This window comes from Panthera tigris, chromosome A1 (genome assembly GCF_018350195.1).
Source record: "Panthera tigris isolate Pti1 chromosome A1, P.tigris_Pti1_mat1.1, whole genome shotgun sequence".
In the NCBI taxonomy this organism is placed as follows: Eukaryota; Metazoa; Chordata; class Mammalia; order Carnivora; family Felidae; genus Panthera; species Panthera tigris.
The window spans coordinates 231,057,919-231,085,682 of NC_056660.1; the positions used below are offsets into that span (position 1 = coordinate 231,057,919).

General features: G+C 44.2%; 1 protein-coding gene across 4 annotated transcripts in view; it reads left to right on the plus strand.

Annotated features, from left to right (window-relative positions):
• Positions 1-27,764, plus strand: part of SEMA5A (semaphorin 5A) — a 473,593-nt gene that overhangs the window by 288,057 nt on the left and 157,772 nt on the right. For all 4 annotated transcript variants that reach the window (XM_042997660.1, XM_042997674.1, XM_042997671.1 and 1 more), the window contains 3 exons: positions 8,312-8,374; positions 18,820-18,918; positions 20,328-20,541. In XM_042997660.1, coding sequence (XP_042853594.1) covers positions 8,312-8,374; positions 18,820-18,918; positions 20,328-20,541 — 376 coding nt within the window. The remainder of the gene's footprint in view (positions 1-8,311; positions 8,375-18,819; positions 18,919-20,327; positions 20,542-27,764) is intronic.

The window sequence follows — 27,764 nt, forward strand, 5'->3', positions numbered from 1 at the left end:
AATGTTACTTCAGATATAACATCTAATTTTAATTTGAGTGTGATGTATCTAATTTCTAGTGAACATTAGGATTTTTGTTGAACATTACAGATACTGTGATGCTTGAATGGCATCATCTACATCATGTATGTTTAAAAAAAATACGGAGAGAAAATACAGCATTAGAAGCAACAGTTTTTTTTCCCAACAAACATTGGGAGCTGTTGAATTAGGCAAGTCCTTGGGAAGTCGGTCTACTCTAATGGCAATTCTTATCCCATGCTTGATTGACTTTGAATTGAGTTTCTTATATACTAATACTTTAGGAAATTTGTATATAAAAATAGTCCTTCCTCTGGTAATTGGGTTTTTTCCCCACTATGGTTAGGCTAACAAATTGCACAATATGCCCTTTCTCAAACCAGTCCCACTTGGATCCGTGAAAATAATTTTCTTGAAACCCAGAGCAACTTCTTGTGCCAGTTTTACCTTCCGGTACTACTTTAATAGGACCATTTTTGAAGTATAATAATTGTTTGATGCTTCAGTGTCTGACTATCGTAATTTAAAATATTATGCCACGTATTATAATGTCCTTTGATATTGGACTCATTCCTAATCACTTTTTTTCACAAAATCATCTCAGTGGGGCTCATCCAAGTTCAGGGGTAGGATTATTAGAGCTTGTCCTCTATTACTTTGTTTTTCTCCCTCCTTGGGCCATTCCCAGCATTTAAATTGGGTATCAGAGGCACCTGGTGCCTTAAAAGCAAATATGTCAGATATGCTTCCTGGAACCCCAGGATTCTAGAGGTGCTCAGGGATTTTATACATTACTTATGCTTTAAATCCATTGTTTAAAAATCATTTACACCAGTGTACATAATATACAAAATGTTAAGGTTTTGGAAACCCTCCATGAATTAACTTTTATTATAATGTTACCTGGATTGCCTGGTTTATTGGGGAACATAGAATAAAGTGACAGTTGTTATTTTTGTTATACTCCACGTTAACTGACATTGAAAGGTGGCCCTGTTTATCACTATTTAATGTGTCTAAATCAGTATTATTTCAAAAGAGAAAACCAAAACAAAATACGGACATAATTGGATATCGAGTGCTGTGACTCTCAGTGGTCATTTGTTCTTACATTTTACTAATGATTTCATGCTGTAATCCTGGCATTTATAACATGAATTGGGTAAAGGCCACTTTTACTGTCTTTTATATGAGATCATGCGTAAGAATTTACTTAAAGTGAGATTATCGTTAAGGATTTACTTAAAGAAATGAGTCTCCTGCTGAAGAAGTGTAGAAATCCTGCTCTGGTCCTTCCTGCTTTTCATTACAGAGCGGCCTCCTTCATAGCCCTCTTCCTGCTGTCAGGGCAAAGTGAAGTGCTTAGGTGGGGAATCCTTGGGAGGCTTTAGCGGCAGAAGTGCAGTGCATTGTGGGCTCGCCCAACCAACTCAAGGACTCCAAAGCCTCACGTGCCCATTCCACATGGGGGGCCCTATGAAGGTTCCCTAGAGCCATTTCCAAGGCTGTGGGCACAGGGAATTCTATATGCATTGATTTATTCAGCAAGTGTCTATTGAGTTCTTGTCGTATGTGAGGCATTGTTGTAGGTGCTAGGTCACAAAACCAAGAGGGCAAGATGTTTGCCCAAATGTGGCTTGCCTTCTAGTGGGGATTCATGAGGCAGATTGCAGTTTTACTAAATACATTGTTAGAAAGGCCCCAGTAGGATGATAGTACTTGAACAAATATATGCAGGAGTCACAGGCATTAGCTAGGTAGGTATCTAGAAGAAGAATGTTCCAGAAAGTAGAACATGTGTGCATTGTCTGAGGACCACACGAAGGAACCCATGTCTCCCATAGCAGAGTGTGGGGTAGAGGGCACTAGGAAATGAGGTAGAAAATAAGTGATTGGATATGGCAGAACGTTCCAGATGGCTTTGACTTTTACTCTAGGTGAATGAAGGACCCTTGCAGGGCTATCGCAGAGGAAGGATAGTATTTCAATATTTGTTTCTAATGTTTTATTTTTATTTTTGAGAGAGCACAAGTAGGGGAGGGGCATAGAGAGAGGGAGACAGAGGAGAGCCCAAGGTGGGGCTTGAACTCAGGAACCGTGAGATCATGACCTGAGCCAAAGTCAGATGCTCAACTGACTGAGCCACCCATGCACTCCTCAGTATTCATTTTCAAAAGTACAACATTGCTGTTGTCGTCAAGAATAGACTGTGTTCTCATATTCAAGATGTTTAATTTTACAAAACCAGCCTAAGATTTTTATGTCTTATTTTGGCCATGCAGTTGTTGACCTTAGAGTTTCATTAGTGAATCATGGCCCACTTAAGATCAATACTAGGACCATCAATAGGTCCAGAAGCTTTAAAAATCCATAGCCTCATGACAAAGGAATCAATATCTTTTATGATTAGTTAATATTTACTGAATGGCAACAGCTCTGAACTTAGATGTGCGCAAATTTCTGTGATTGAGACGTGCATTTCTCTACATTGTGGGACACAGGAACCATGACAATCAGTAATGAGGGTCACTTACTCTAACAACTTCAATGATGGGAGAGCACAGACTTCAATCCAAGTTACCAAGTTCAAATCTTGATGTCCCACTAACCATTTTTGTGGCCTTGGAAAGTTATATAGCTGACATCCTCATCCAGAACATTTAGTAATGTTATCTCTCACATAAAATTGTAGAGACTTAGAAAATGTATAAAAACACCCAGATCTATATAGTTAGCGCAATGCAAGAGTTTTGTAAATTATTATCAATATTTTGCCTAGGATTTGGCAGCTAATTTCCAGAAAATCAATGACCCTTATTTGTGTACTATTGTCAATCTCAGACTCTTACTTTCATGTCACACTCTGTGCGCCAGGTTGAATAGTATCCTTCCAGAATTCATGTCCACCCAGATTCTCAGAAGGTGACCTTATTTGGAGGTAGAGTCTTTGCAAGATGTAATTAGCTAAAATGAGGTTTTCTTAGAGTGGGGGTGGGCCTTAATCAAAGAACAGTCACCTTATAGGAAGAGGGCATTTGGACAACCAGAGGCAGAAGCTGGCGTGATGGTTCCACAAGGCCTGGAACACCAGGGCTACCGGGCACCGACAGAGACTGTGAGAGGGGCAGGGAGCCGACTGGCCCCTGGGGACTCCAGAAGGAGGACCCTTTCTGTCACTTTGATTTTAGACTTCTAGCCTCGGGGACCGTGAGGGAGTGAGTTTCTGTTGCTAAGCCACCCAGGCCACGGTGCTTTGTTATAAAAGCCCTAGGAATCTAATATACTGTCTACTCAATTACAAAACAGCCCTCAGTTTAGAAAGATCCAGTGAAAATCAGAAGGCCCAGCGAGCATTTAACAAGTTGGGAACTCCGCTGTGCAATTACCACAGTAAGTTTGATTTGGTATTCTTATGTGGAAGAAAATCTTGGGCTTCGATATAAGGTTTTTAAAAATAGTACTAACACGTTTTTATGGGATTTCTAAAGTAACGTGTTTCTCTAATTTTGGATGATGTCAGTGTAACGAGGATGGAAACCCAGCAGTTGGATAATAGAACTAATGTCCCCTTAGAGTTCTCTGATGTGGAGGTCAGCAGGAAGAATGAAATAGACTCGCTTATACTTGCTGTGGACGTAAATGCAAGTGCACCGCAAATTAGCATTAAAAGCAAACGTACATACGATAGACACTAAGAAGTAAAGACAGAGGGATGTTGAGCAGATCCTTCCAGAGCGACTAAACTATGTGCCCCTCGTGTCTTTCGAGGCACACCATTCGATCTCTAGTGCCACTTGTAAACCTGTCGTGTGTGGCCACTAAAGGTAATTAGTGAGCATGTCTGCGCTTAAGGATAACTGGATTATAACACTTTATTCGAGTGACGTAAAAGTCACAGTTATTTCAAGTTCCAACTCATTTGTGTTTCGCTTCTGTTTTGAACAAGGATATGGTCTCACATTCCCTGGCAATGTGTTTATAGCTGCCACCACGATTTAACATTCTCCAGCATTTCACAGAAATCCATGACATAAGAATATGAATGCAATTGTGTATATGTACGTAAAGCCCTCAGGTGGTTGTTAATTTTTGGCACTGTGTAATTAAATTAGTTTTTTTCAATGTTATCTTTTGCCAGTATCTAATTAGCAAAGCCATCTGCTGAAAGAGTAGTGGCCCATCTGCCTAGAATGTTGTTCTCTTCATTTTTATGAAAAGTATCTGCCTTTGCTGGTCCCTGTCTAATTAACTTCTCTCGCTGCGGAATGTGATAATACACAGCTTTGTTTATATACTTCTGAGAACTGTGGACTTATATGTATGTAACACGTACATAGAGCCAATCTTTTTTCTTTCCCACATCGGATCTACTCCTGAGATCCTAGCTCCGTTTATCATAGCTTGAGCGTGTGTATGTGCATCATGGTGAGTGAGGTATGTGCCGTGTCGCGTTTCCTTACATCCCCAGGATTTCTGCAGATATTAAATGATTTTCTGTAAACCTATTCTATTTCCTTTTCCATCTGCCTGTAGCACTGTGGCTTTCCTGAAAGTTGATGATATTGTGAGCTCCAGGGTATCCCTGGGCCTGAGATGAACATGGCTGTTGTTACAATGGAAATGACCACTGTGGAGTTCTCACGTTTGGCAAGTGCTGTCCGGATGATGGAAGACACTTATATTTTATCATAAACTAATACCTGGTGTGTGCAAATATCCTGTATATGTCTGTTTCTCTTCCATCGGAGCTCACTAACCACGTATCACATGAAAGAGACATTGAACGTGTGCACATAAAGCAAATCTGTAAGTGGCTGAATGGCACAGATGTTATGGGCGTGTATTTACAGACAAAACAACACAAAACAAAAAAACATTCCATAAACAGGAATCTTCGTGTCTTTTAAGAAGTAGATGTCTCACACTCTTTGCCTAGTCTCTATAGCTTGTGGCTATCCATGTAACCACAATATTACTGCTACTTGTCTGCTGCCAGAAAATATAATGAAGATTAAATGCAGAACAGAAAAGAGAATTAACGTTTTTTTCTCTATGAGGCTATTGTGCAATAGAAAAAGACAAGAGATGATAAAAAAAAAACCCAGACTCAAGAAAGAAGATCATGAGTGTTATACAGAGATCTGAAACATAGGATGTTAAATGCCTTCCCAGTTGTTTTGACTGCCATAAAGATAGGTTCGTGTGGATGGGGAAAGTGTCTTAAAAGGAAGTCAGCTGGAAAGATGGCTTCACAAATCAGCAGTGGGGTTTGTTCCAAAATGATGATGCGTGAAAGAATCACAAAGAATCTTCTTTGAGGATAGAGTGAGAAGGCTTGATTAAAAGGAATTTAATTGATTAGAATAAGTCTTGTGGACGAAAGAAAGTTATGACTTGGTTCAAACATGATTTAATTTCAATTTTTTTTTTTAATGTTTATTTATTTTTGAGACAGAGAGAGACAGAGCATGAACGGGGGAGGGTCAGAGAGAGGGAGACACAGAATCTGAAACAGGCTCCAGGCTCTGAGCTGTCAGCACAGAGCCCGACGCGGGGCTCGAACTCACGGACCGCGAGATCATGACCTGAGCCGAAGTCGGCCGCTTAACCGACTGAGCCACCCAGGCGCCCCCAAACATGATTTAATTTCAAACAGAATGAGTAACTCCGAGAAGTACACTCTGGTCCCGGAGGATTCTACTGATACTTGTATTTCTTTGTAATTAAAGTGGTGGGTTTTTTTGGTTGTTTGTTTTTGTTGCCTGCCCCCCCCCCCACCCCCGACCATCCCCAGCTGTGAAGTGGTCAAATGGGTAACCTCTAGTTCACTGAGGGGATAGAAAGACACTTGGGATTAATCGGGAACATTCGATTTTAGACCAATCCGGAAAAGACGTGTTTTCCCACTGTATTCTTTGATAAGTCCTGTGACATCCGGCAATACTTATCCAGCTTCACAAGAGGTAGCTCAGTCCATTCCTAACATAAATCCTGTCTCTCCTGTCCTCTGTTCAGGTAGGGAGCGAATCAACAGAAAAGCTATACAGTCATGGTCTTCAATTAATTCTGGATTTGAATATTATTGGAAAACTGGTTATACTGTAATGAAAATGCCTTGGAAGTAACTTTGCTGCTTTTAATAACTGTCTTCAGAAAAATCTGTAAGACTCATCCTATTTTCTAGTGGTCTAATCAGCTTGTGGGTGCAGGTACGCCTTCTGGCTAAACTGGATAAAATCATGACATATTTTTGAAAACTCTCACTCTTTTTTCTATTACTTTCCCCTTCCAGCCCTTGGCCAGTATTTATCTTGAAAACGCGAAGGCTACTCGGGCACTAGGCAGACTGGGGAAACTATTTGTTTGCCATTCCGGCAGAAGGATTGGAACAATTTTGATGGCATTTGATAAATATCCTTGCAACCCTCGGACTAACCATGCTCCTCATAGGTCTTAGGTTTACTGAAAAGGAAATGACTATTTAACTTTCAACAAAATCACTAGATAACAAGAGCCCCTAGGAGGGCCTCTTTATCTAAAGCTTTTTATTGTGTGGTTGTCCTGGTAACTGTATAACTAAATCCCCTTGGTGATAAGAAGTCAAAGTTGTAGTAAGGTCAGCTTTGTTGAAGAGCGTGTTGTAGTGTGTTGATTCTGTTTTGAGTTGACCAAAGGGCAGAAATATGGATATCTTTATTTAAATGCAAACAACAAAGTCAGTTTTGTAAAGAGATCTGAGAAAGGTCCACTCAGAGTAATAGTAATCACTTATTTTAGGTGAGCCTCATGGGAACACTAGATCTGCAAGTGCTCAGAAAACCCTTCTCTCTTCTCGGGAGGTGTCCTCTCTTTTCACGGAAGTATTTGTCATCCTAGCAGGGAATTCAAGTCATTTGTTCGCATCAGATGCTGACTAGCTGTGACTTTATTGCTGCCTTTAAACATTATGAACAGGAAGAAATCACGGAAAGAATTAACGAATTCTCTTATCAGATGTTGACACCCACAAAAATCTCTAAGTCCACACAAGAGGAAACAGTTATAGTATTGTTTCTGTTTGAAAGACACTGAGGGGGTTCTCTTTAGAATACTTTTCTTATGGACTCATATTTGCCAAGAAAGATAAATTATACAAGTTGCAGTGTTTTGTGCTTTAGTCTCTGTTATGTAACATTCTTTGGAGGACAGTCGATACTAGATTATGCTGCTACCATTACTCTGTTATTCTCCTAGGTTTAGGAGAATTGAAAAATGTCTCCTTTCTAGAAGGAAGACTGAAGCCATTATTCTCCTTCCTAATATTGGACACTAGCTTATTTTTGGCTTTGTTTACTATATTGTCTCACATTGGCTCACACTAACAAAAAATTGTCCCTTGCGTAAATTTTTTTCCGTGATAATGATTTAACTGGTTCTTCAGAAATCCTAAATTCTCTGGAAATTCCAGCTCTCGTAGTAGGATGAAACACAAACCGACAGGAAGGCAAAAGATAAACAACTCAGATGCTTCAGTCTGTTCAAAGAAATGATTCACAGTCTCAGCATGTAGATGGTTAACGTGTGCAGGCATCATTTCTTCCGCTGAAATCAACACTGTATACTATCTCAACTAATCACAGGTTCCCTTTGTGAGTCGGCAGCCATGTGAAAGTAGGCGTATCAATTTGATCACTGTGAGTTCGATTTGGAAAGTTTGGGGAAAAATGCCCACGGGCTGCAGCTCTAAGTGTTTAGTTAGAGCTGATAACAGTATGAAAATTACTGGCATCAGGTGAAGTAGTTCTTTGCCTGCGCTGTTTGCTTTATTGACTATTCATCATTTATATATGGATCTTGGGACTATGGATATGCAAAATCATCCTTGCCCCATTATCTTTGAATATTGATAAATGACATACTATTAAGAGAAAACACAAATGTCCAAATGAGTATTCAGATCATTTTGTTTCGAGGCTTGGCTTTTCCGCATGCTGCGGATCTATCCTGTGATTTCACTCAAGTGACAGTTTCACTCAAGTGACACCCACTCCTTGCCTGCTTACAGTGATGGGTCTAACTATCACACTGTTACTGCTTACATGCAAATGCTTAGGGGACCAGTCCTTTCAAAGGCTTTGATTTCAAAGCTAGGTATAAGCCCCTATGAGTGAATTTCGTGGATTGAGTGTGAATTCTTCCTGGCTCCACGGTATGCCCACATTTCCTTATCTGAGTACCGGTGGCTTACTATTTTTTCCCGTTTATTCAGTCAAAACCGTAACAAGTGCTGTCGTTTTGGTGTTTCCTACAGGCTGTGGAGTGGGGCTGTGACGAAGTCACCAAGAAGGCCTGTTACAGTAAGGGCAAATCAAAGGTAAGGAGCGTGTGCATAAGGAAGGGTGTGGCCACCTGTTGGAAGGAATATATGTGGGGCATTTTAATATGAAGGCCATTCCTGATGATAGTGCCATGGAAATTGGAAACAAGCAAGATGCAAAATATAGGTACAGTGGATTCTCAAAGCTTTAATTTTTAAATCAAGATTAACCACGGTTTCCAAAAAGGATTTGGACTATAAGATCCAATCGGATTTGCACAATTAATCATTAGGCTGTGACATGAAATCAATTGGCCATAATATCATTCAGAAAAATACGGGCCTGAATGTTTGAAGTAACATTTCGATTCCCCCCCCATCATATCTTAGAGCTAATTCCATAAAGTGACCATTTGATAAATAAAATTATTACATCAGAAATTGTGAGGTTTCTTTATAAATTCATCTTAACCTATGTATAAAATAAACTCCTTCTCTCTCTCTGTCTGCTACCCACCCCTCCTTCTCTTTCCATATGAAAATTTGCATCCCCAAGTTTCTAAGGAAAGAGCAGTTGAATATCACACACACACACACACACACACACACATACACACACACACACAATGCTTGTTTTTTTGTTTGTTTGTTTGTTTGTTTATTTATTTATTTATTTATTTATTTTGAGAGAGAACACAAGCAGGGGAGGGGCAGAGAGAGAATCCCAAGCAGGCTCCCCGCTGTTAGTGCAGAGCCCCAGTGCAGGGCTCAAACCCATGAACCGGGAGATCATGACCTGAGCCAAAATCAGGAGTCCGATGCTTACCTGACTAAGCCATCCAGGTGCCCCTGGAAAGAGCAGTCTATAGCCAAGGTTGGAAATGCGTTTCTTGAGCAACTGTGCACAGGGTAGACCTCCTTCCACACAGTTGGCGGGCTCAATAAAAGCAGAGTTCCTTCCTCCAAGGAAATCTGTTTCTGAGAAAGTTACACCGCATCATCTCGAGGAAATTCTCTTGCAGCTGGTACATGGGCTCATTATGTCTCGTTCTGACAGTGATGGTCTTACTTTATGGGAGTACGGTCCTTTCCAATGTGAATCAGACTCTGTGTTAGAGAGAAGAACAGATATACAAAGAACAGCAAGAAAGGTTCCCTGTGCCAATGTGATCCCAGAGCCAAGAGCTTGGAGAAAATGTGGCGAATGGAGTGAGCACTGGTAAAAGATCGTCACATCGTCTGTACTTGGATAAGAGTGTTATGCACTTTATTTTACCCATTTGCATTGCCCATTTCTCTGTCTTTCAAGTTAACGGTTTTGAGAGTCAGACATGGAAGGCAGTCTTAGCGAACTTAATCACTGGGTTTTCCAAAACTTGAATAACCAGGAAGAAGGAAGAGGGGAAGGAAGACAATGCAATCTTAGCCAGGGAAATGCTTGGAGACGAAGAAAGAGAAAGAAGGCAGAAATTTCCAGGGACACCTGGGTGGCTCGCTAAGTTACGCATCCGACTTCCACTCAGGTCATGATCGCACGGTCCATGGATTCAGGCCCTGCATCAGGCTCTGTGCTGACAGCTCAGAGCCTGGAGCCTGCTTTGGATTCTGTCTGTCTGTCTGTCTGTCTCTCTCTCTCTGCCCCTCCCCTGCTCATGCTCTGTCTTTTTCTGTCTGAAAAATAAATAAACATTAAAAAATTAAAAAAAAAAAAAAGTGTCCTTCCCTTCTTTGGCCATAAGTCTCCTTGTGTTCCTTATGTGTTTAAGGATTATTAATGTAGCCAACGTTTCTTCCTGCTTGTAGTCTATGTGTCAATAATTTTATAAGAATCAATGTGGTAGCCTTTTCCTAGCAGGTCATTACTACTCAGAGTGAAAAACTGCTTCTGCTGAGTCAAAACTGACCCATGTTTTGCCTTAAGCTATGACCACTTGGTTGTTTGCTCATGAGGTTGGAAATGAGGCAAGTGACAATCAGAAACAGAGGGGAAAGGCCATCTTTCCTTCCATTAGGTGATGGGCACTTGATTGACATGAGGGATCAATCATTCCTACCCTAGGCTGAGTTTTCTGAAACACAGAAGACAAGTGAGTGAAGGGAACATTGTCAAATAAAACCAGACCTTCAAGCTCCGAATGTTTCTGGTTTTAATAGGTTAAAAACAATGGCACCTCTCAGTAGTTGTAAATTGATTGAAACGGCATTTGTGGATGGCATTTTTTAAGACTGTCTTAACACAGATGAAGATGAGTTTCACCTGCCAGGACTCAAGGGGAGATTGCACGGTCTCGTGCATTGTACTAAGTGTATTAATGGGCCCGAACACACTTGTGCACAACCTGTGCTCAGCTGGGATGGAATTTGGTTGTGTAGCCGACCCGTGTGCAGTAAAAGTTCATGTGCAAAAAATAACGTGATGGGTGCGTCGAGGCACCAGCCTAAGCAGCCCTGGAGGGGGGATCTTTGGATGGGGAGAGCAGAAGGAGGGACATCCAGCCTTTCCGTCCTCCTTTACTTGCTCATTTTTCTCATTTAGCAGTACTCGTACTTTTTTTTTTTTAATGTTTATTTCTGAGAAAGAGAGAGAGAGCGGGGGAGGGGCAGAGAGGGAGGGGGACACAATCGGAAGCAGGCTCCAGGTTCTGAGCTGTCAGCTCAGAGCCCGACCCAGGGCTCGAACCCACCAACTGTGAGATCCTGAGATCTGAGTCAAAGTCAGACACTTAACTGGCAGAGCCACCCGGGCGCCCCTCTGGTAACCAAACTAGGCCACACAGGAGCCCTCTGGTACTTTCTTAAAGTGGCACCTGACACAGTAGCCATCGGGTGAGAGCCTGGAGCCCAGCTGCTGGACACAGGAGAGAAGGAAGTAGGACACTTCCTATGCAAAGGAGCAGCCAGGCTCGTCCCTGAATTCACGACTCAGACAACCCAAATTTCTCTGTTCTTTTTTTTTTTTTCCAAGAGAGACCGCCTCTTTTTTGAAAATATTTATTTATTTATTTGTTTGTTTGTTTATTTATTTAATTATTTAGAGCATGCACAAGTGGGAGAAGGCCAGAGAGAGGGAGAGAGAGAATCCCAGGCAGGCTCCTAGCTGTTCCAACTCCAGGGCTGGAACCCATGAACCGTGAGATCACAACCTGAGCTGAAATCGAGAGTCGGCAGCTCAACTAACTGGGCCACCCAGGCATCTCGAAACTTCCGTTCCTGTTCTGACAGTTCAAGAGGCCATATCAGAAAACATTTTCACAGAGTCACTTCAGCCACAGCTCTCCCCTTGTCCACGGTTTTGCTTCTGGCAGTTTCTGTCTCCCACAGCCAGTTGTCCCGAAGCAAAGGGTCCTCCTTGTGATATATCAGAAGGTCAGTAGTGGCCTCACGCCCCGTCACAGCACCTATGGCATTCACCTCCCTTCTTCTTTTTCTGTTTAAGGTTTTTTAACGTTTATTATTTTTGAGAGAGACAGAGAGTGGGGGAGGGGCAGAGAGAGAGGGAGACAGAGAATCGGAAGCAGGCTCCAGGCTCTGAGCTGTCAGCACAGCTCGAACCCACGAACCGTGAGATCTTGACCTGAGTTGAAGTTGGAGGCTGAACCGGCTGAGCCACCCAGGCGCCCCTCCCCTCCCTTCTTTTCATCACGTGGGCATCTCACCATCCACAGAAGAAGGGAGATTGTAACACAGTAAGATATTTTGAGGGAGAGAGAGCGAGAGCCCACATTCACAAAACTTGTACTACGGTGTATTATTATGATTGTTGTATTTTGTTATTTGTTGCTGTAACCTCTCACCGTGCCTAGCTTCCAGATGAAACTCTATCACAGCTGTGACCGTATAGGAAAACTCATACTATATATGGACAGGGCTTGGTACTAACCGTGATTTCAGGCATCCACTGGGGGGTCTTGGAAAGTGTCCTCATGGATGAAGGAGGCCTGTTGTAACATCTATTTGGAGGAGTGGAATTCAGGCTTTTCTCAATAGCCCTGAGTTTAGAAATGAGAATTCAGCGATTTCGTATTTTTTGTTTGTGCGCGGTGTTATGACAACTCACACAGAATTATAAAGTTTCCCTTCTCCCCAAAATGAAAAGAATAATGCAAAATGTGACATCTAGAAAATGAGAAAAATGCCAGCCATTTGGAGTGAATGCATGTTTGTTTTCTCTCTCCCCTAAGAACAGTGGTCTGTGCAGCGTGGTGTATACACAGCCGGCATGCCAGGCGCGGAGGAGGGGGGCTGAGCTGCGGGGCGGTGTTCCCCCGGCCCGCTCCCCGCCCTGCAGGGAACATTCCTCAGCTGGCTACAGGGCAGGGGAGAAGAAAGGTGACACATTTCCCCGCCTCCCGGTATTGCTGGGACCCACACGGGCACCATTTCACATGTAGTCCGTTCAACTGACCGTTCATGGACGGAGGTCAAGAAAATGTCACCAAATCTTTGATTCAGGCCCATTTAGAAGAGAAAGCAGGCACTGAGGCCGCCAGTTCTCTGTGAGGTTTGAGTCCAGTTGTACTTGGAAAATTTTCAGGGAGCCTGGGTGGCTCCGTCAGGTAGGCATCTGACTTCTGCTCAGGTTATGATCTCACGGTTCCGTAAGTTCGAGCCCCTCATCTGGCTCTGAGCTGACAGCACAGAGCCTTCTTGGGATTCTCTCTTTCTCCCCCTCTCTCCCTCTGCCCCTCCCCTGCTTGTGCTCTCTCTCTCTCTCTCAAATAAACTTAAAGATTTTTTCAGCTCACTTTGGGGAAAGAGCATGATGTTACCTACAACGACTCAAACGTGTTCACGCAGTAAAAGGAAGAAAAACCCGTTTTTCTGTATTCTAAAATTTTTTAGAATAAAGTCTGTCGTATTACTTTCTTTCTCAAATGCCAGTATAGAAACTGGCTTCGAGAATTATTTAAATGTCTATCAAACAAATATTATTTTAAACGCAAACAGGCAGTTCTCCCGTGCCCTAACACGGGTTCCTCGTCTGTCTGGGGTCACTCCGCAGCCCTTTCCGCCGTGCCCTGTAGGAAATGCACGGGCTTGTCGAGGGCGCCAGGAGCTGCTTGGTGTACAAGCCGGAGTTTATAATTCTCAGTTTTCTTGCTCGTGATCTCATCGCAGTACTTTGAACACCAAGTTCCTAGGATTACTTAGTGGGAGAGTTTTGATTGGAGTCCAGGGCTCTGTGTATGGTTCTTCCTGTGGTTCCCCTGTGGTTCTATTAGCCACGTTGTCCAGCTGTGCAAGGACCGGAAAGAAAACATGACACCATCGTGCTCAGGAGCCTGGTGGCATGTGGGGGTCGCTTGGACCTTTTCACCCAAAGCACCTGCATTTGGAATTCTTGACCTAAAGCGTGCAGCACACTACAGACCTGAATTTATTCCATATAATTGCTGCAAAAATTGAGGATTCTTTGGGTGAGATGCTAACAACCTGTATAGATCCTGTGCAGCAAGTTTGGGTTTTTTTAAATTGAGGTGTCCCCAACAAGTTTTGTGTGGAGTTAGTTCAGTTGCAAACAGTCACATTATGTAAATATATGCATAATAAATACACTTTCATTTGTCAATACCTTATGTATTGTGTAGCATACAATAGATATATTAATATATATCCATATACAAATGTGTCTGTTTATATGCTTATAGGTATGTACATCTCGATTTAAAAATATAGATATGTTGGCATCCATATATTTATTTAAATTTCTCTGGGCACCTGGGTGGCTCATTCGGTTGAGCACCCGACTCTTGATTTCAGCTCAGGTTGTGATCTCATGGCTTGTGAGATCAAGCTCCACATCAGGCTCTGTGCTCACAGTGCAGAGCCTGCTTGGGACTCTCTCCCTTTCTCTCTGCCCCTCCCCTGCTCATGCTCTCTCTCTCTCTCTCAAAATAAATAAGCTTTTAAACTTCTGTAATCTGTATGCAGCTATATACATATATAATAAATGTGTATCTTATACACATATGTTTTACATATATGTCTCATACCCACATGTATGTGTGTGTGTGTGTGTGTGGATACACACACACACACACACACACACACACACACATCTGATTGGATGATGCAATTTCTCAAGATCCAACTGGTCATCGTGACTTTCAATAAATGTACATTGAACATGAGAGGCACGTGCAGTTACTATCAATTACTCTTTGGCACTCTGGATGCTTGCAAAGGTGATGCATCACTAAGAGAGACATTCTGCTTTCAGTGGGAGCGCTGTGATTAGCATAAATGCTGCCAGGCTCCAGTCCTCACCCTCCACCCCTAGGATCGATGGGCCTGCCGTGGGCTGGGGATTGCTGAGACATCCACCCTGTTTATAGGTCATCTTTCTACACGGTTACGTTCTTTCTTCAAGCAGAACATACCCCTTGGGGAAAAAATGATGAACTCTGTAAGGCAAAACCAGTTAATTCATTGAGAAAATGGTCCTAAACCGTGTGTTTGCTGTCCTGGGGTCGGGGCCGTAGGTCCTTGAGACCAAGTGGGCATTGGCCTGCCGCCATCTTGAAAGCTCTTCCAGTGGGTCAGCAACTATGCATCCCAGCTCTCAATTCAAATAAGAATTGCTTTGAAGTCAAGGACAGGTTGACCCGCCTGCGGGATCACAGGCACACATGGGTTGCTTAATGTTCAAGTGTTATTATCAAAGTGTAGATTGATGACCCTCCTTATCAACAACAGAAGCCATGTGGCAGGCTGCGAGCATCCTTGGAAATCAGCACTGTGGCTTCTTGGAAAAGCAGAATTCATTTAATTCCCTTAAACCACGTTCGCAATACAGAAATGGGATAAAAAGAAACAATTCTTAGATGAGAAAAGGAAACTCGAAGAAATTTAGATGAGTCGATTTACAAGACAAACCTGTAACAGGATCTCCTAACAGGACTTCTACATCAAGCCTGCACTTTAAAACAAACGGTATTTCTAGAACATTTAAATAACCCACGAAATGGCCAGGCGTGTACCTGTGACCCACGAGGCGATCCACTGGGAAGGAGATTTTCCGCAGGAGAATTTGAGTCTTAGGCTCGGCTGCAGCAGGACATTGATTACGGAGAGCCCGGCACTCGGGCCATTTCCTTTCCTTGGTAATTCTGACTTTCTGATTCCTAAATTTATCTGCTGCTCAGAAGGCTAAGTACCTTTACTTTCTTCCATTCCTGTATTTTCTACATTTCTCTTTTGTCTGAACTTATGCCAGTTTCTCTTAAAAAAATTGTCTTGAATGCATTATTTGTTTAGGGTCACATCCAACCTGCTCCTAGAATCAGCTGAATCAGTCTGTGAATTAAACATGAGGTGACTTTTAAGGGAGTTCAAGCAGGGAGGCTGTGAGCTGAGCTGAGCTGAGCCAGACTTTGGGCAAATGAGTTCAGCTCTTGACACATAAGAAGAAACACAGAAGTACACATGCCTCCAAAAATTCCTCTTATGGGACACAATGGGCAAACGACCTTGTCCTAGCCTCGCTGGTGATAATGCAAACCTCCTCCTCCCTCCGCCTCTCCTCCTCCATCTGGTGCATCCCAGCGTGATCCTGAGCTCATCTAGAACATTACCCTCGTCGGGTCCCATTTACAGTGCAAGGCTGGGTCTGTCCTCCATCCTTGAGAAAAAGACCGTGCAGACATCCATGTCCGATCGTCCTGGTCCTTGACATCTTTCTCCCTCCTGCCTTGCATCCTCACTGAGCAGGGGAGCCCACGGGCACGTGACCATTCTGAGACAGTAGAGCCCCCAAGCACCCTCTCACATTCTTACGGGAACAGGCTTGTTACGATTCTCTGTTCCAGTTGAAATAATATGGCGCCACCCCCGCCATTTGCTTTTTTCTAAGATTTACAAAAAGTAGGAGTTCGATTTGTCCTGCCTCTCTGGCATACTTCTGCAGGCTGGTCATCCCATTCCCTAACCTGCTTCATCAAGGCTGTGATGGGCCTTCATGAATGATAATGACCTCCAGTCCTTTCTTCACTTTGTCTCTCTTTTGGAAGATAAAGACAAACATCCATTTGTTATCATGATTGTTTCCCTTCCCATAATTGATTAGAGGCAGTTGCTTTCTCTCCGCCCTGTCTGTAGGCATCATCTCTCAGTCGGGATCTTGGAATAACGTACCCTTGGCTGTGTTCACGGCTGTAGGACTGCTTCTGGCACATTCTACCTTGTGTCAGTCTCTTGCTTTAAACGGCCACAGACTCCTTCTTGAAAGAATCCTAAAAGCACAGCAAAGAACAAATAAAATCCTCACCTGTCTCCATTGTTTGTAATTTTCCATCTCATATTGATTACAGTGTCAGTTTTGCGTCTGTTTCATCTGCGAGGGCATCAGACCCTCTCAGCCCATGTCCTCCAAAGTTATTTTTGTCTGTTGGTTTGTTTTTGTTTTTGTTTGGTTTTTTGGAGTCTCCCTCAGACATGCTTAGGCTTCAGTTTTTCACGCTTGTCTTTGCACACTCCCGTGCCCCTGTGCTGTCTGATGTGGGCGGTCCCCTGCACCCCTCCTCTGCCTCTTCCATGTGGTCCCTGAGCCTAGGAATGGGTAACCACGTGACTCCTTGGAGTCTTGTTTTGTTCTTTCCCTTTAGAACTCTCTGCCCTTTCCTTAGTCATAAAAACAGAACAGAACAGAACAAGCCTCTTCCCCGTCTGACATACCTTTCTCAGTTACCCAATTTACTGCCTCCTGTTTATACTCCTTAATTCTTCTGATACTCAGTTTAGGTCTTTCACTATTTTTTTTTTCCCCCTCAAGGGGTGTCCAGACTAGCAGCTGGTGATCATTTGCTACCACTGCTAGTAATGGTCTTAGGAGAGTTACCTACCCTTGACATTTCACTTTACATTTAGAGAGGAGATCCCAAAACTTAGCTCTTTTCAATGTCATGGTGACCAGGCCAACAAGCAGACTGAGTTATGGCTAATCAACACCCCGTGGAGATTGGGGTTCCATTTGATCGGAGAGGGCATTGCTGTGCCAACAAACGCAGGGCTTCTTACGTGGGGCAGCGCGTGATTCAAACCGTCCTGGGATCGCGCAGCGTCTGTTCTGTCCACCCGGTTGGTTCCTCACCACGTCCTGTTGGCTCACTGCCTCCTGGCTTTGCACCTTCACACTTCCGCCCGGTCCAGGCACTGAATGACCGGGGACCCAATTAAGGAAGCGGTTTCCTGGCCTGCCTCCCGAACGGTAGTCTCCCTATCTCACGTTCAGCTTCCACATTGATTCCTGAGTGGCCCTTCAACCGCAAACATTGGGTCAAGGTCAGACTGCAAGCGGTGCAAGCTCACGAGGCGTCCCTTCACCTTCCGGGTAAAATTCACATTCATGAGGCACAACTGGCCCGTGTCTGGCTCCCCAGATTATGTGTTACCTCTTCCATCTGCAATGAAAGTGCCACACTTTGTCTAGCCACGGCGCCTTGCCACGGTCCCCTCCCACTGCCTGGAGTGTCTTTTTTTCCCCCTTAGGTCAGCAAAATCCTCCAAATGTCAGATGGCGCTTCCTCCAGGAAGCCTCACTGAATTCTATTCTTCCTTTAAAGCTTACATTAGATGTCACCTCCCTTGGGAAGGCTTCCTACATTTCTTCCCTTCCCCTCCCCTCCACAGGTAGTAACATTGTTCTATGGATAGCTCGGTATTAGTTGTTATGGCCCTGTATTTTCATTTTCTGCTAAGTGCTTAGATTGTGACCTCTGGCACATGTCTGCCAGAGGATATCTAATCGGTAAATGCTTGCTGAATGAATGAAGGGCTTTGTAGCTCAGAAGTCCATGCACTATTATGACCGTGCCCCAGATTTTCTATGCATGTTTTGCAAGCACGAAACATATTCAACTCCGGGTCAACACCCAGCGTGGGGTTTCTGCTGGGCATCCTTTCCTTATTAGTTACATTTTTACTTTTGCATAAAGAATCAAAAATATTTATAGATTCTCACCACGTATGTAACAACGGTTTGAAAACTTGATGTAAAACTTGTTGCAATTTGTATCCAGAGTTTCACATGTGACCCTTCCCTTTGGAGAAGCATTTTGTAACATTTTTTTTTTCCAAAGTTCTGGAGAAGTTTTCTAAGACACTGTTTCATGAGCAGTATCTCATAGCTTCCTTTTATTTATTCTCCTAACACATGTCAAAGGTGATTTAAGGTTTGCAGTGTTAACAGGTACAATTCGAAATGAAACCACATTCATCAGAAGACACATGCTTTGAGCTTTTAATTGAATGTATATTTATCTTCATAAATGTCTTCTATTGAACAAGTAGTATGCAGGTAATGAAGGTCAGATTATTTAACAGTTTTGTTGTCATTTTTTGGTCAATATCTAAAAGGTTTTTTTTTTTTTTTTCTTTTTCTCTTTAGTGGTTAATTATCATTTAATTTGTTAGCCGATCAGAATATATTCAGATTAACCATTCCTTTCGTGTTCAGGACTCGGTAACATGTTTCTTGTGATTTTTTTTTTTTTTTTCCTTCTCAGGAGGAATGTCAGAACTACATCCGGGTGCTTTTGGTGGGTGGCGACCGTTTATTTACCTGTGGGACCAATGCTTTCACGCCTGTCTGCACCAACCGCTCGGTAGGTGTTCATTTTGAGCGTTGACAGAATTTAATACTGGGAAAATCCAAACATTCTATTAAAACTGTAGTTTTACATGTATGTCTATTCCCTAAGGAGTCATTTTTTAATTAAAAAATATATTTTTCGAACTCAATGTTCAATGTATTGATTGATTACTAATCACATCATCTATTATATAAAGAGCTGAACATAACTATAACTTGTTTAATTAAATTTAAATATGTTTCTAAACTGCTTCTATCAGCTCTATCCCCACCAGTGATCCTGAACACAAATCCTCAACATGCTCTTCATTTATCTTGATTTATTATAGAGATACTGCTAAGTATATAAAAGGGCCTAAAAACCATAATCCAAAGGAAGAAAATAGAATTTACAAGTTGGATGAGAGCAACGTCAAAAAAAATTAAAACAAGCAAACAAACGAATGAAGCCCTAGGCAAAGTGAAGTTCCAACCTGTCCTTTTCCTTTTTCTTTCAACCTGTCCTGTGACAGAGGAATTTCCGGCACCCGTGTCTTACACCTGTAGGTCAGAGCACATGGGCAGTCTTCCTAGTTCGAGATACTGGTCTGGTGTTCCACAGGGAGCATAATGAAGAATTACCATGATGTTAATTTCCTGGTCACATGACTCCTCTCAAAGCCTGAATTTATTCATCTGCAATATTTCCAAGCTAACATTCAGTTACTGGAAATATAGGGAGGACGACAAGGAGGATCACACCCCGTTCTAAACGCTTTGCACCTACTCGGTTATGTAACCCTGACATCTACCCCATGTGGTGGTTGTCCTTTGGTCCCTGTTGTCCTAGGAACTTTTCTCGTTCAGTGATTGGTTGGGAATCCAGCATCTGGGAAGCCGGGTTCACAGCCGATGGCCTGCAAGACACAGAGTTGTCTGTCTGAAAACTGACATAGTAGAGTCTTGGAAATTGGGCTATGGGGTACAAAATAGCATGCACCCTTACCTGTGAGCACAGTTTGGGGCTATTCATAACGTTTGAATTCACTTACAGTGATACATTTGTGCTTAATCTTTATTGTGGTTTCTATTTATATAAATACTGAAATTTGCTTCATTAAAGTGGAAAGATCTGCAGTGCCCATGCATTATAAACAGAACCCACACACAGAAGTCTTAACTTGGTATTTGTGAATTCAGTGGCACCCTGTCCAGCCACTCTGAGGGGACAGTGAGGGAGATGACGGGTGGATTCTCTGTCCATGTCCTTCGCCGGATGTTGCCATCAGCACGGGAGTGTGAACATTTGTCGTGTCTTACCCTGAGCCCCAGAGTTTGTTGCACCATGCCTTATTTGCAGTTCAGGAGGACCTAATCCATTAACACCATTAAAGGGCTTTCACGAGCGATAATTGGTTTCCTCTGTCTTGCCCTTGCCCGTAGTTGAGCAACCTGACCGAAATCCATGATCAGATCAGTGGCATGGCCCGCTGTCCCTACAGTCCCCAGCACAATTCCACGGCTCTTCTCACGGCCGGCGGGGAGCTCTACGCTGCAACAGCCATGGATTTTCCCGGACGGGACCCTGCCATTTACCGAAGTCTGGGCATCTTACCTCCTCTCCGCACGGCACAGTACAACTCCAAATGGCTTAATGGTGAGTGTTACCGGCACGGCTGATTCCCCACCTCCTTCGTCTGTAATGCCTGGTTATTTCGTGCTTTGAAAGCAAACTCACAGCTTCTGAAGACAAACCATTTCTTCATTTTCTTTTTTAAACGTTTATTTATTTTGAGAGAGAGGAAGCGAGAGCGTCAGAGAGCGAGGGAGAGGGAGAATGAATCCCGACAGCCTCCATGCACTGTCAGCACAGAGCGCGACGTGAGGCTCGATCTCATGAACTGTGAGATCGTGACCGGAGCCAAAATCAGGAGTCAGTTGCTCAGCTGTCACCCAGGCGCCAGTTTCTTCATTTTCTAAAGAAACCAAATATAACTTGTTTTGTACATCTGTGTGGAAGGGCGTTGTATGTGGCTCTGTAGTAGGAGGAGGGAAGAAATACAGTCAACACTGTGGACCAGAATAATGGGGCTAATGTTGACATGACTATTCATGGACCTTAGGCTGCTTTTTAGGCTATTGTTTGAAGTTCAGGAAATTTGATGTTGTATCAGAGATATCTGTACATCCATATACATTCTTTCTTAACTTATCATAAATGTAAAAAAGGGGAGTTACAAGCATTTTATGGAATTTTCAGACACCGTGTAAGAGAATGCGTTTGGCCACAGGTGGCTCCAAAGAGCTTGATCAGTGTCAGAAAAAAGGCTGTCAAGTCACACAAATAGAACTTTGGGGTAGGTGTCTTCAGAGTTCCTTCCCTCAGTGGCTCGAGAGTCAGTAAGCACCCCAGCCTCGTCACTGATGTGTCCCTGCCGTCCGGTGTTCCGTGTGGTCCTCGGGCTGGCTCCGCTGGGGGTGGATGGGTAGTCAGTGCTCCGTTTTCAGGCACTGCATCCAGATATGACGATATCCAGTAGGAGAAGAGGCCATATTCCTTGTGTCTTGTCTTGTCTTGTCTTTTCTTTTCTTTTCTTTTCTTTTCTTTTCTTTTCTTTTCTGCAAAACCAGAAACCCCTAGAAGACCCTAGAAGACGTCCTTTCAATCCTGGACTAGAAGTTGGTCACCTCCTCACTAAGCAGAGAGAAGGTGCTACCAACCATCTGAATAGAGGTTGACCTCGTACGATGTCCTCGTGTGTGCCAGCTGAAATTCATCCCTCTGTATGTGTGTATGTTCATGTGTCAGTGTGACGACACACACACACACACACACACACACACACACACACAGTGTTAAATGGATAGGTCCATGTACCACCTGTCATCCCTCTGACAGTTTGTACGAAGACGAAGTCTTGAGCTTACCATTATACTTTTTCTTATTTTGAGCTTTCGAGTTCTATGAAGATTTACTGGCCTTTTGTCCAGTACAAGCAAATTATGGGGACCAGAATTTCCCAACCTCCGCACTATTGACGTTTTGGAACAGATAATTCTTTGATGTGTGTGTGGCGGGAGGCTTTCCTCGTTATCAGAAGGTGGTTCTCAGTATCTCTGGCTGATACCCGCTAGATGCAATAGCATTCCCTCCCCCCACCTCATTGTGCCAATAAAGAAAGTTCCAGAACTTTCCAAATCTCTCTTGGCGGGGTGGTGCCTGTGGTTGAGAATCACCGGCTTAGGCTCATTGTTGATGTGTATTTATGTGTATATGTGTACACAAACAGGACGCGAGCATTTTGCCAAATAATGTAGTCAAACCAACCATCAATTTGCCTTTGAAGAACTCCCTTGTAGAAAAGAGAACGTCCTCATCAACTTTCTCCAGTAAGTTGAATGCGTTTCCAGTAATGTGCTTCCGGAGGGCAACATGAGTTGTTTTCCTAAACTGAAGCCGTAACTAGCTTTTCTTCATTAACATTATTTTTGTTGAACTGGTTTCAGTCCCCTTCAGGCCCTGAAGCTTTCATCTGTGGAGCTTAAAGTTCCTCTTTCTAGTCATTTGTTGATTTTTCTGGCCAAGCAAAGTTTCCAGTGAAAAATCAAAATTACCTGCCCCCAACCAAAGGCACTGTAATTAGAGTTCGTTCAAAACAAAACAAAAAGTAATCAGGAATACCATCTACCGTCTCTCTTTTCTTCCCCCCAAAAGTGACCCCCTGAAGAGTATCCTGGAAACATAATTCAGGTCACGGCATGAGTTACAAACATTGGCTGTTCCTTTGCACGTGACTCAGATACCCACTGGCTGATCAGATGGTCAGATTCTGTCAATGTCTGTGCGGAACCTTTTCTGTCTGATCGTCAGGTGACCTGAGAAGGGCAGTGGGGGACCTAACTGCTTACCATAGTCACTGTGGGCATGCCGTCATTATTTGTCGAGCATACTGAGTAATGTTTTGGGTTCCTCCAATGTGCTGCTGTTTATATGTGATATAATCCAACAACTGCAGCGATGGAAAATAAGTCCGAGGTAAACATGGTGGAACTGTCCCTCGGCCCACCTTCTCATCTTCGTCCCCGGGACACCGAATGGTCTGCTGCCCTCAGCTCCACCCACCCCCACCCACCCGCCAAGGAAGGCCCCCCTTCTCGGGGCGGAGAGCAGAGAGTTCCTGCGTGTTGAGTGTTGCTTCCATCTCCTGTGTCCTGTTGGGGCACTGCCGCCTTCTACTGAACCCCAAGATATTGTTTCTACTCCTGGTTGACCCTGGTTTTCTGCTCCGACTGACCTTTCATCCAGGATAGATTCTGGCCCTTAACCGCACACAGTTCTGCGTCTGTCCCCACACTGAGCCTGGATATAGGGACATCTGTCCTCACTGGCCTGCCTGGATGCAGGGACATCTGTCCTCACTGGCCTGCCTGGAATCCATACTTTACATCCTGTCTTTTCCTTCCTTCTTGACCAGACACCCTTGTCTCAGTTCTTTTCCGCTGTGTTCCAGAGTGATTTTCCTTCTTCATTTGAGATCGTTGCTGTACCTGTTACCCCTTCCTTTTTTCGTTGTTGTTTTCTTGTTTTTTGTTTTTGCTGTGGCCTTAGATTTCTTCCTCTCGAGGGAGGACTTCCATCGTTTTATCAAACAAGCTGAAAACAGAGTTAGTGCTGCCGTATCAAGAAGGGGTCCTATTTCCGGTTGTGATTTTAGGGGCCCGTTCAGTGAGGCTCTTACATTCCTCTCCAGAGTTTTCAGCTGATTGAGAATCAAGGCACGGAGGGGACAAATGGAGATCAGAGGTTTGGATTTACTTGCACGAGTGGTGAGCGGGTGTGCTGGGAAACCCAGAGCTGGTGTGCTCAGTGGAGAATGTACAGACCACGACCTGCCCGCTGAGGAGGCACAAGCCTCTCACGCGGGGTCGGCAGGCAGCTCCCTCCACATCCGAGCTCCCACTTTGGGGCGTGGGAATCCCGGGGCCTTTTGACTGAAGATGCGGTTTCGTGATGGTCACTCACAGAAGTAAAGCAACAGGGCTTATGACTTACACATCTCAGATGGTCACTCCACTAACAGCTAGTCACATATGATGATAACCAGAGCTCGCTTCTTTGTTTTAGAGATTCTTCGGTTTGGGCCAACATTTTTGCTTGGAGAGAGAGAAGGGTCTCAGCAGGCGAGGTGTGGAAGATAGATAGTACCTATTAACTACGATCGGCACAATTTTTGTGTTCAGATTCGGTGCTGGGGATCAATTTGTGCCCAGGACCACTTGCCCACACACAGACGGGGCCCTTTCCATAGTTCAGCTAGTTACTTTATATTGGGAAAACTTGGTGGTCTTCGAAGACTCGGGGAGGGGACCCTTCCTTGCCTCTTCCAGCTCTGGTGGCCCCAGGTATCCCTTGGCTTAGGATCACATCACTCCAGTCTTTGCCTCTGTGTTCACATGGTCTTGTCTCTGTGTATCTTTGCGTCTCCACTTGGCCACCTTCATGTAAGAACCGGTCGTACTGGATTAAGGGGCCCCCCATACTCCAGTGTGACCTCATCTCAACTAATCCTATCTATCATGACCCCGTTTCCAAGTAAGATCGCATTTACAGGTACTGAAGGTGAAGACTTCCAACATTTCTTTTTTGGGGGGAAGGGCGGATCCTATTCAAGCTCTAACGGTGCCCTGATCAGGAAATGCTCGAATGTTGACATCTTAAGCTCCTGCACCTTATTTCTGATGGGAGTCCTACCTCTCCGTCTGTGCTAGGGGTGGGTACATCCTCTGCCCACTCCTTAGTCTCCTTGACTAAGCACACAGTGCTGTCTTCGCTTTACCGAAGGCACAGCTGTTTGTCATCTGTTTCTTCCTTGCGTCCACTTACACCTTCTCTGTCCACGGTGCCTCTCTCCTCCATCCCATGATCTCTGGGGCAGGAGTGCCCCCTCCTAGGCAGCATACTGAAATGGATTGGATCTCGCTTATCCTGAGTCGGAACTATTCCCTCTAAGGACTGTAGTGAAGCCTTAACAGAAACAAGTGCACTGACGCTCCGGTCTAAGCACACAGGCACAAAGGATGTTCTTTAGGATTTCACGACATGTAGACAGAGCGCAACAGGCCAGGGACCTTTGGCCACCCGGCCCCTCAGGAACCTCTGTGCTTCAGGGTTTATCTTTAGGCAGATGGTGACATTGGGCTGTCCAGGCTCACTTCCTGCCAGGATACAAGGAGCCCTGAGTAAGGACCCACCAAGCCTCGAATGTCCCCAGGGACCTAGCACAAGCACCTGCCATAGTTGCAGCAATTTTCCTTGAGCAAGTTAAGCCCCTTGGATCAAATACCAGAGTTCCAGATACAGTTTCTTATTACACCCCCAACACTGTGAGTGTACCCCAATGAAGGGGTGTCTTAGCTGCACCCCTGCACCTGTGCAGCAAGTCCCGGCTGGTGAGACGTTCTCTCAGCAAGGGCTGGCGTGGAGCAGGGGAGCTGGCTGGCTACGGACACTTTCACCCGGTTTGCCTCTTCTCTCTTTCGCAGCCTGTGCGGTCCGGCTGCACCTGCTCTTTCTGCCCCGACTCCTCCTACTGCCTCCATGTGCACGGTTGGTGTCCTTGAGGGGCAAGTGTGAAGGGCGTGCCCTCCTCACCACGTTCCTTTGCACACGCTACCCGTGCAGTCCTCACTTCCCTTGCCTCCTCCCAGATCCTGGCCCCTCTTAGCTCTAGTTAGAGTTTCGGTTGGACCTCCCATCCCTTCTTGGCTTTACGCAGGACTGTGTTGGAGCTCTCAGACATTCTCCTGCCGGAAAACCACAGGGTCCCATTCCACCTGCAGAGAAGGCCGAAGCCCGACCCGTGGCCTCCTGTTTCCTGTGTCCTCACTCCTTCCCACCCCTTGCACCCTCTGTTTTGGCCTCTTAAATGTTGCAACGTGCCGCTGGCTCTCTGCTCTTTCCCAGAGATCCGCGAAGAGCCAGAGAATAAGCATCTCAAGCTTTGCAGTCAACTTTGTCCCCATTGGAGCTTTTCAGTTCTGTCCTCATCGCAGCCATGGCCAGTGCTTACCTGATCACAGGTGGCTGCATGCTCATAATACTTTATTTATAGTTAGTGGGTAGGATTGGCCGGAAGACTAGTTTGCTGGCTCCTGTTCTATCTAGAAAGCTCTTTACCCCCCAAGATCCAGCTGGCCAACTGGCTTAGCTCCTTCCAGTCTTTGCTCAGATGGGGTTCTCTATGGGACGTCCCCTGATCACTTTATTTGAAGTGATGGTCTCTCGCATCTTGCCCGCTTTGTCCCCCTTACCATGCTCAGCTTTTATCCTTAACTCTTATGCCGTCTAGTGCTTGTCTCCTTCCTCCCCTAGAATGGAGGTTCCCCAATGGCTGGGCTGATGTGTTTTGTTCACTGATGTGTCCTGCATGCTTTCAACAGTGCTTGGCACATAGTAAACACCGTAATTTTTTTTTTCTTATTTGAGAGCGAGAGAGCAAGGAAGGGGCAGAGGGGGAAAGAGAATCTTAAGCAGGCTTCAGCACAGAGCCTGACGCGGGCTTGATCTCACGACCCACGACTGTGAGATCGTGACCTGAGCCAAAATCAAGAGCCTCAACTGACTGAGCCACCTGGGTGCCCCGACACCCGTAAATATCTTTTAAATGAATGAATTACTGGATGAGTCGTTGGCTTCTGCGTCCACCCCTCACCCCCAAGTTTCTGAATTGCTCAAGCGCAGGAATGAGATGTGTGCCATCTTTGTGCCCTGGGTATCTCACTTTGTGCTGGAAACACAGTTGATGCCCTGTTAGTATTTGTTGAATGATTGGGAGAGAAGCGCGTTTCAAAATAGTAGAAATAGGAATGATGTTGTTACCCCATGGGAACATGCCGTACGACTTGTAACCCAGAATTTAAAAAAAAAAAAAATAGATTTGTATGTTTGAAACTGATTCAGTCCCAAACATTTGAAAAAAACTCTTCCTTTGTCTCTCATTTAGACACTCATTTTCAACCATTATTTATTCAGTCAGTTGTCAGAGGCAATGCGATCGATTGGATGGTGTTCTAGAGGAATTTGAAGCATTGAGTTATGTGTGTGGTAATGAATGTAAGTTTCAACATCAGATTTATCCCCTCGTGCCCAAATCTCTCTTAGAACAAATTTATGTGTTTAGAGAAAGACCTTAATAGCTTTGATGCATTAAAATACTAATCGTTAATAACGCTTATTAAATGATTACTGTAAGGAAGGATGGTAAATGTTTAATGGTCAATGACTAAAATAGAGAAGCTGTAAAACTTGCCTTTAAGAAATTGGCAATGAAATTGGGGAAACAGTAAACGTATGAAAAGGGGGAAAATGAAATTTTCAAATTAATAGCATGCAAATTGAGTTTGTGGGTTCCAAGGGAACTATATGCTTTCATATAGAAAAAAAAAAAAAAAAAACCTTGGTAAGAACTTGGAAAAACTAATTCATAAATGAGCCTTGGAGCACCTAGGTGACACAGTAGGCTGAACATCAGACTCTTGAGTTCGTCTCAAGTCATGATCACAGGGTATTGGGATCAAGCCCCAAGTTGGGCTCTGCACTAACAGTGGGGAGCCTGCTTGGAATTTTCTCTCTCTCCCTCTCTCTCTGCCCCTCCCCCCCGCTCTCTCACAAAAGCAAACAAACAAATAAATAAGCCTCAATAACTCAGCATGGACACCTACGGGGACATATCTTATTAGCACTCGGTGACCCTCGCGTTGTCCTTCTCTGGGGGGAGGTGCTTGCCTGTCTGTGGGGTTGCCCGGATGAGATCCGCAGCTCCTTCTGTTTCTGTGGATTCCAACCATGACCTCATGTGGAAGCAGACGGGCCTGACCTCA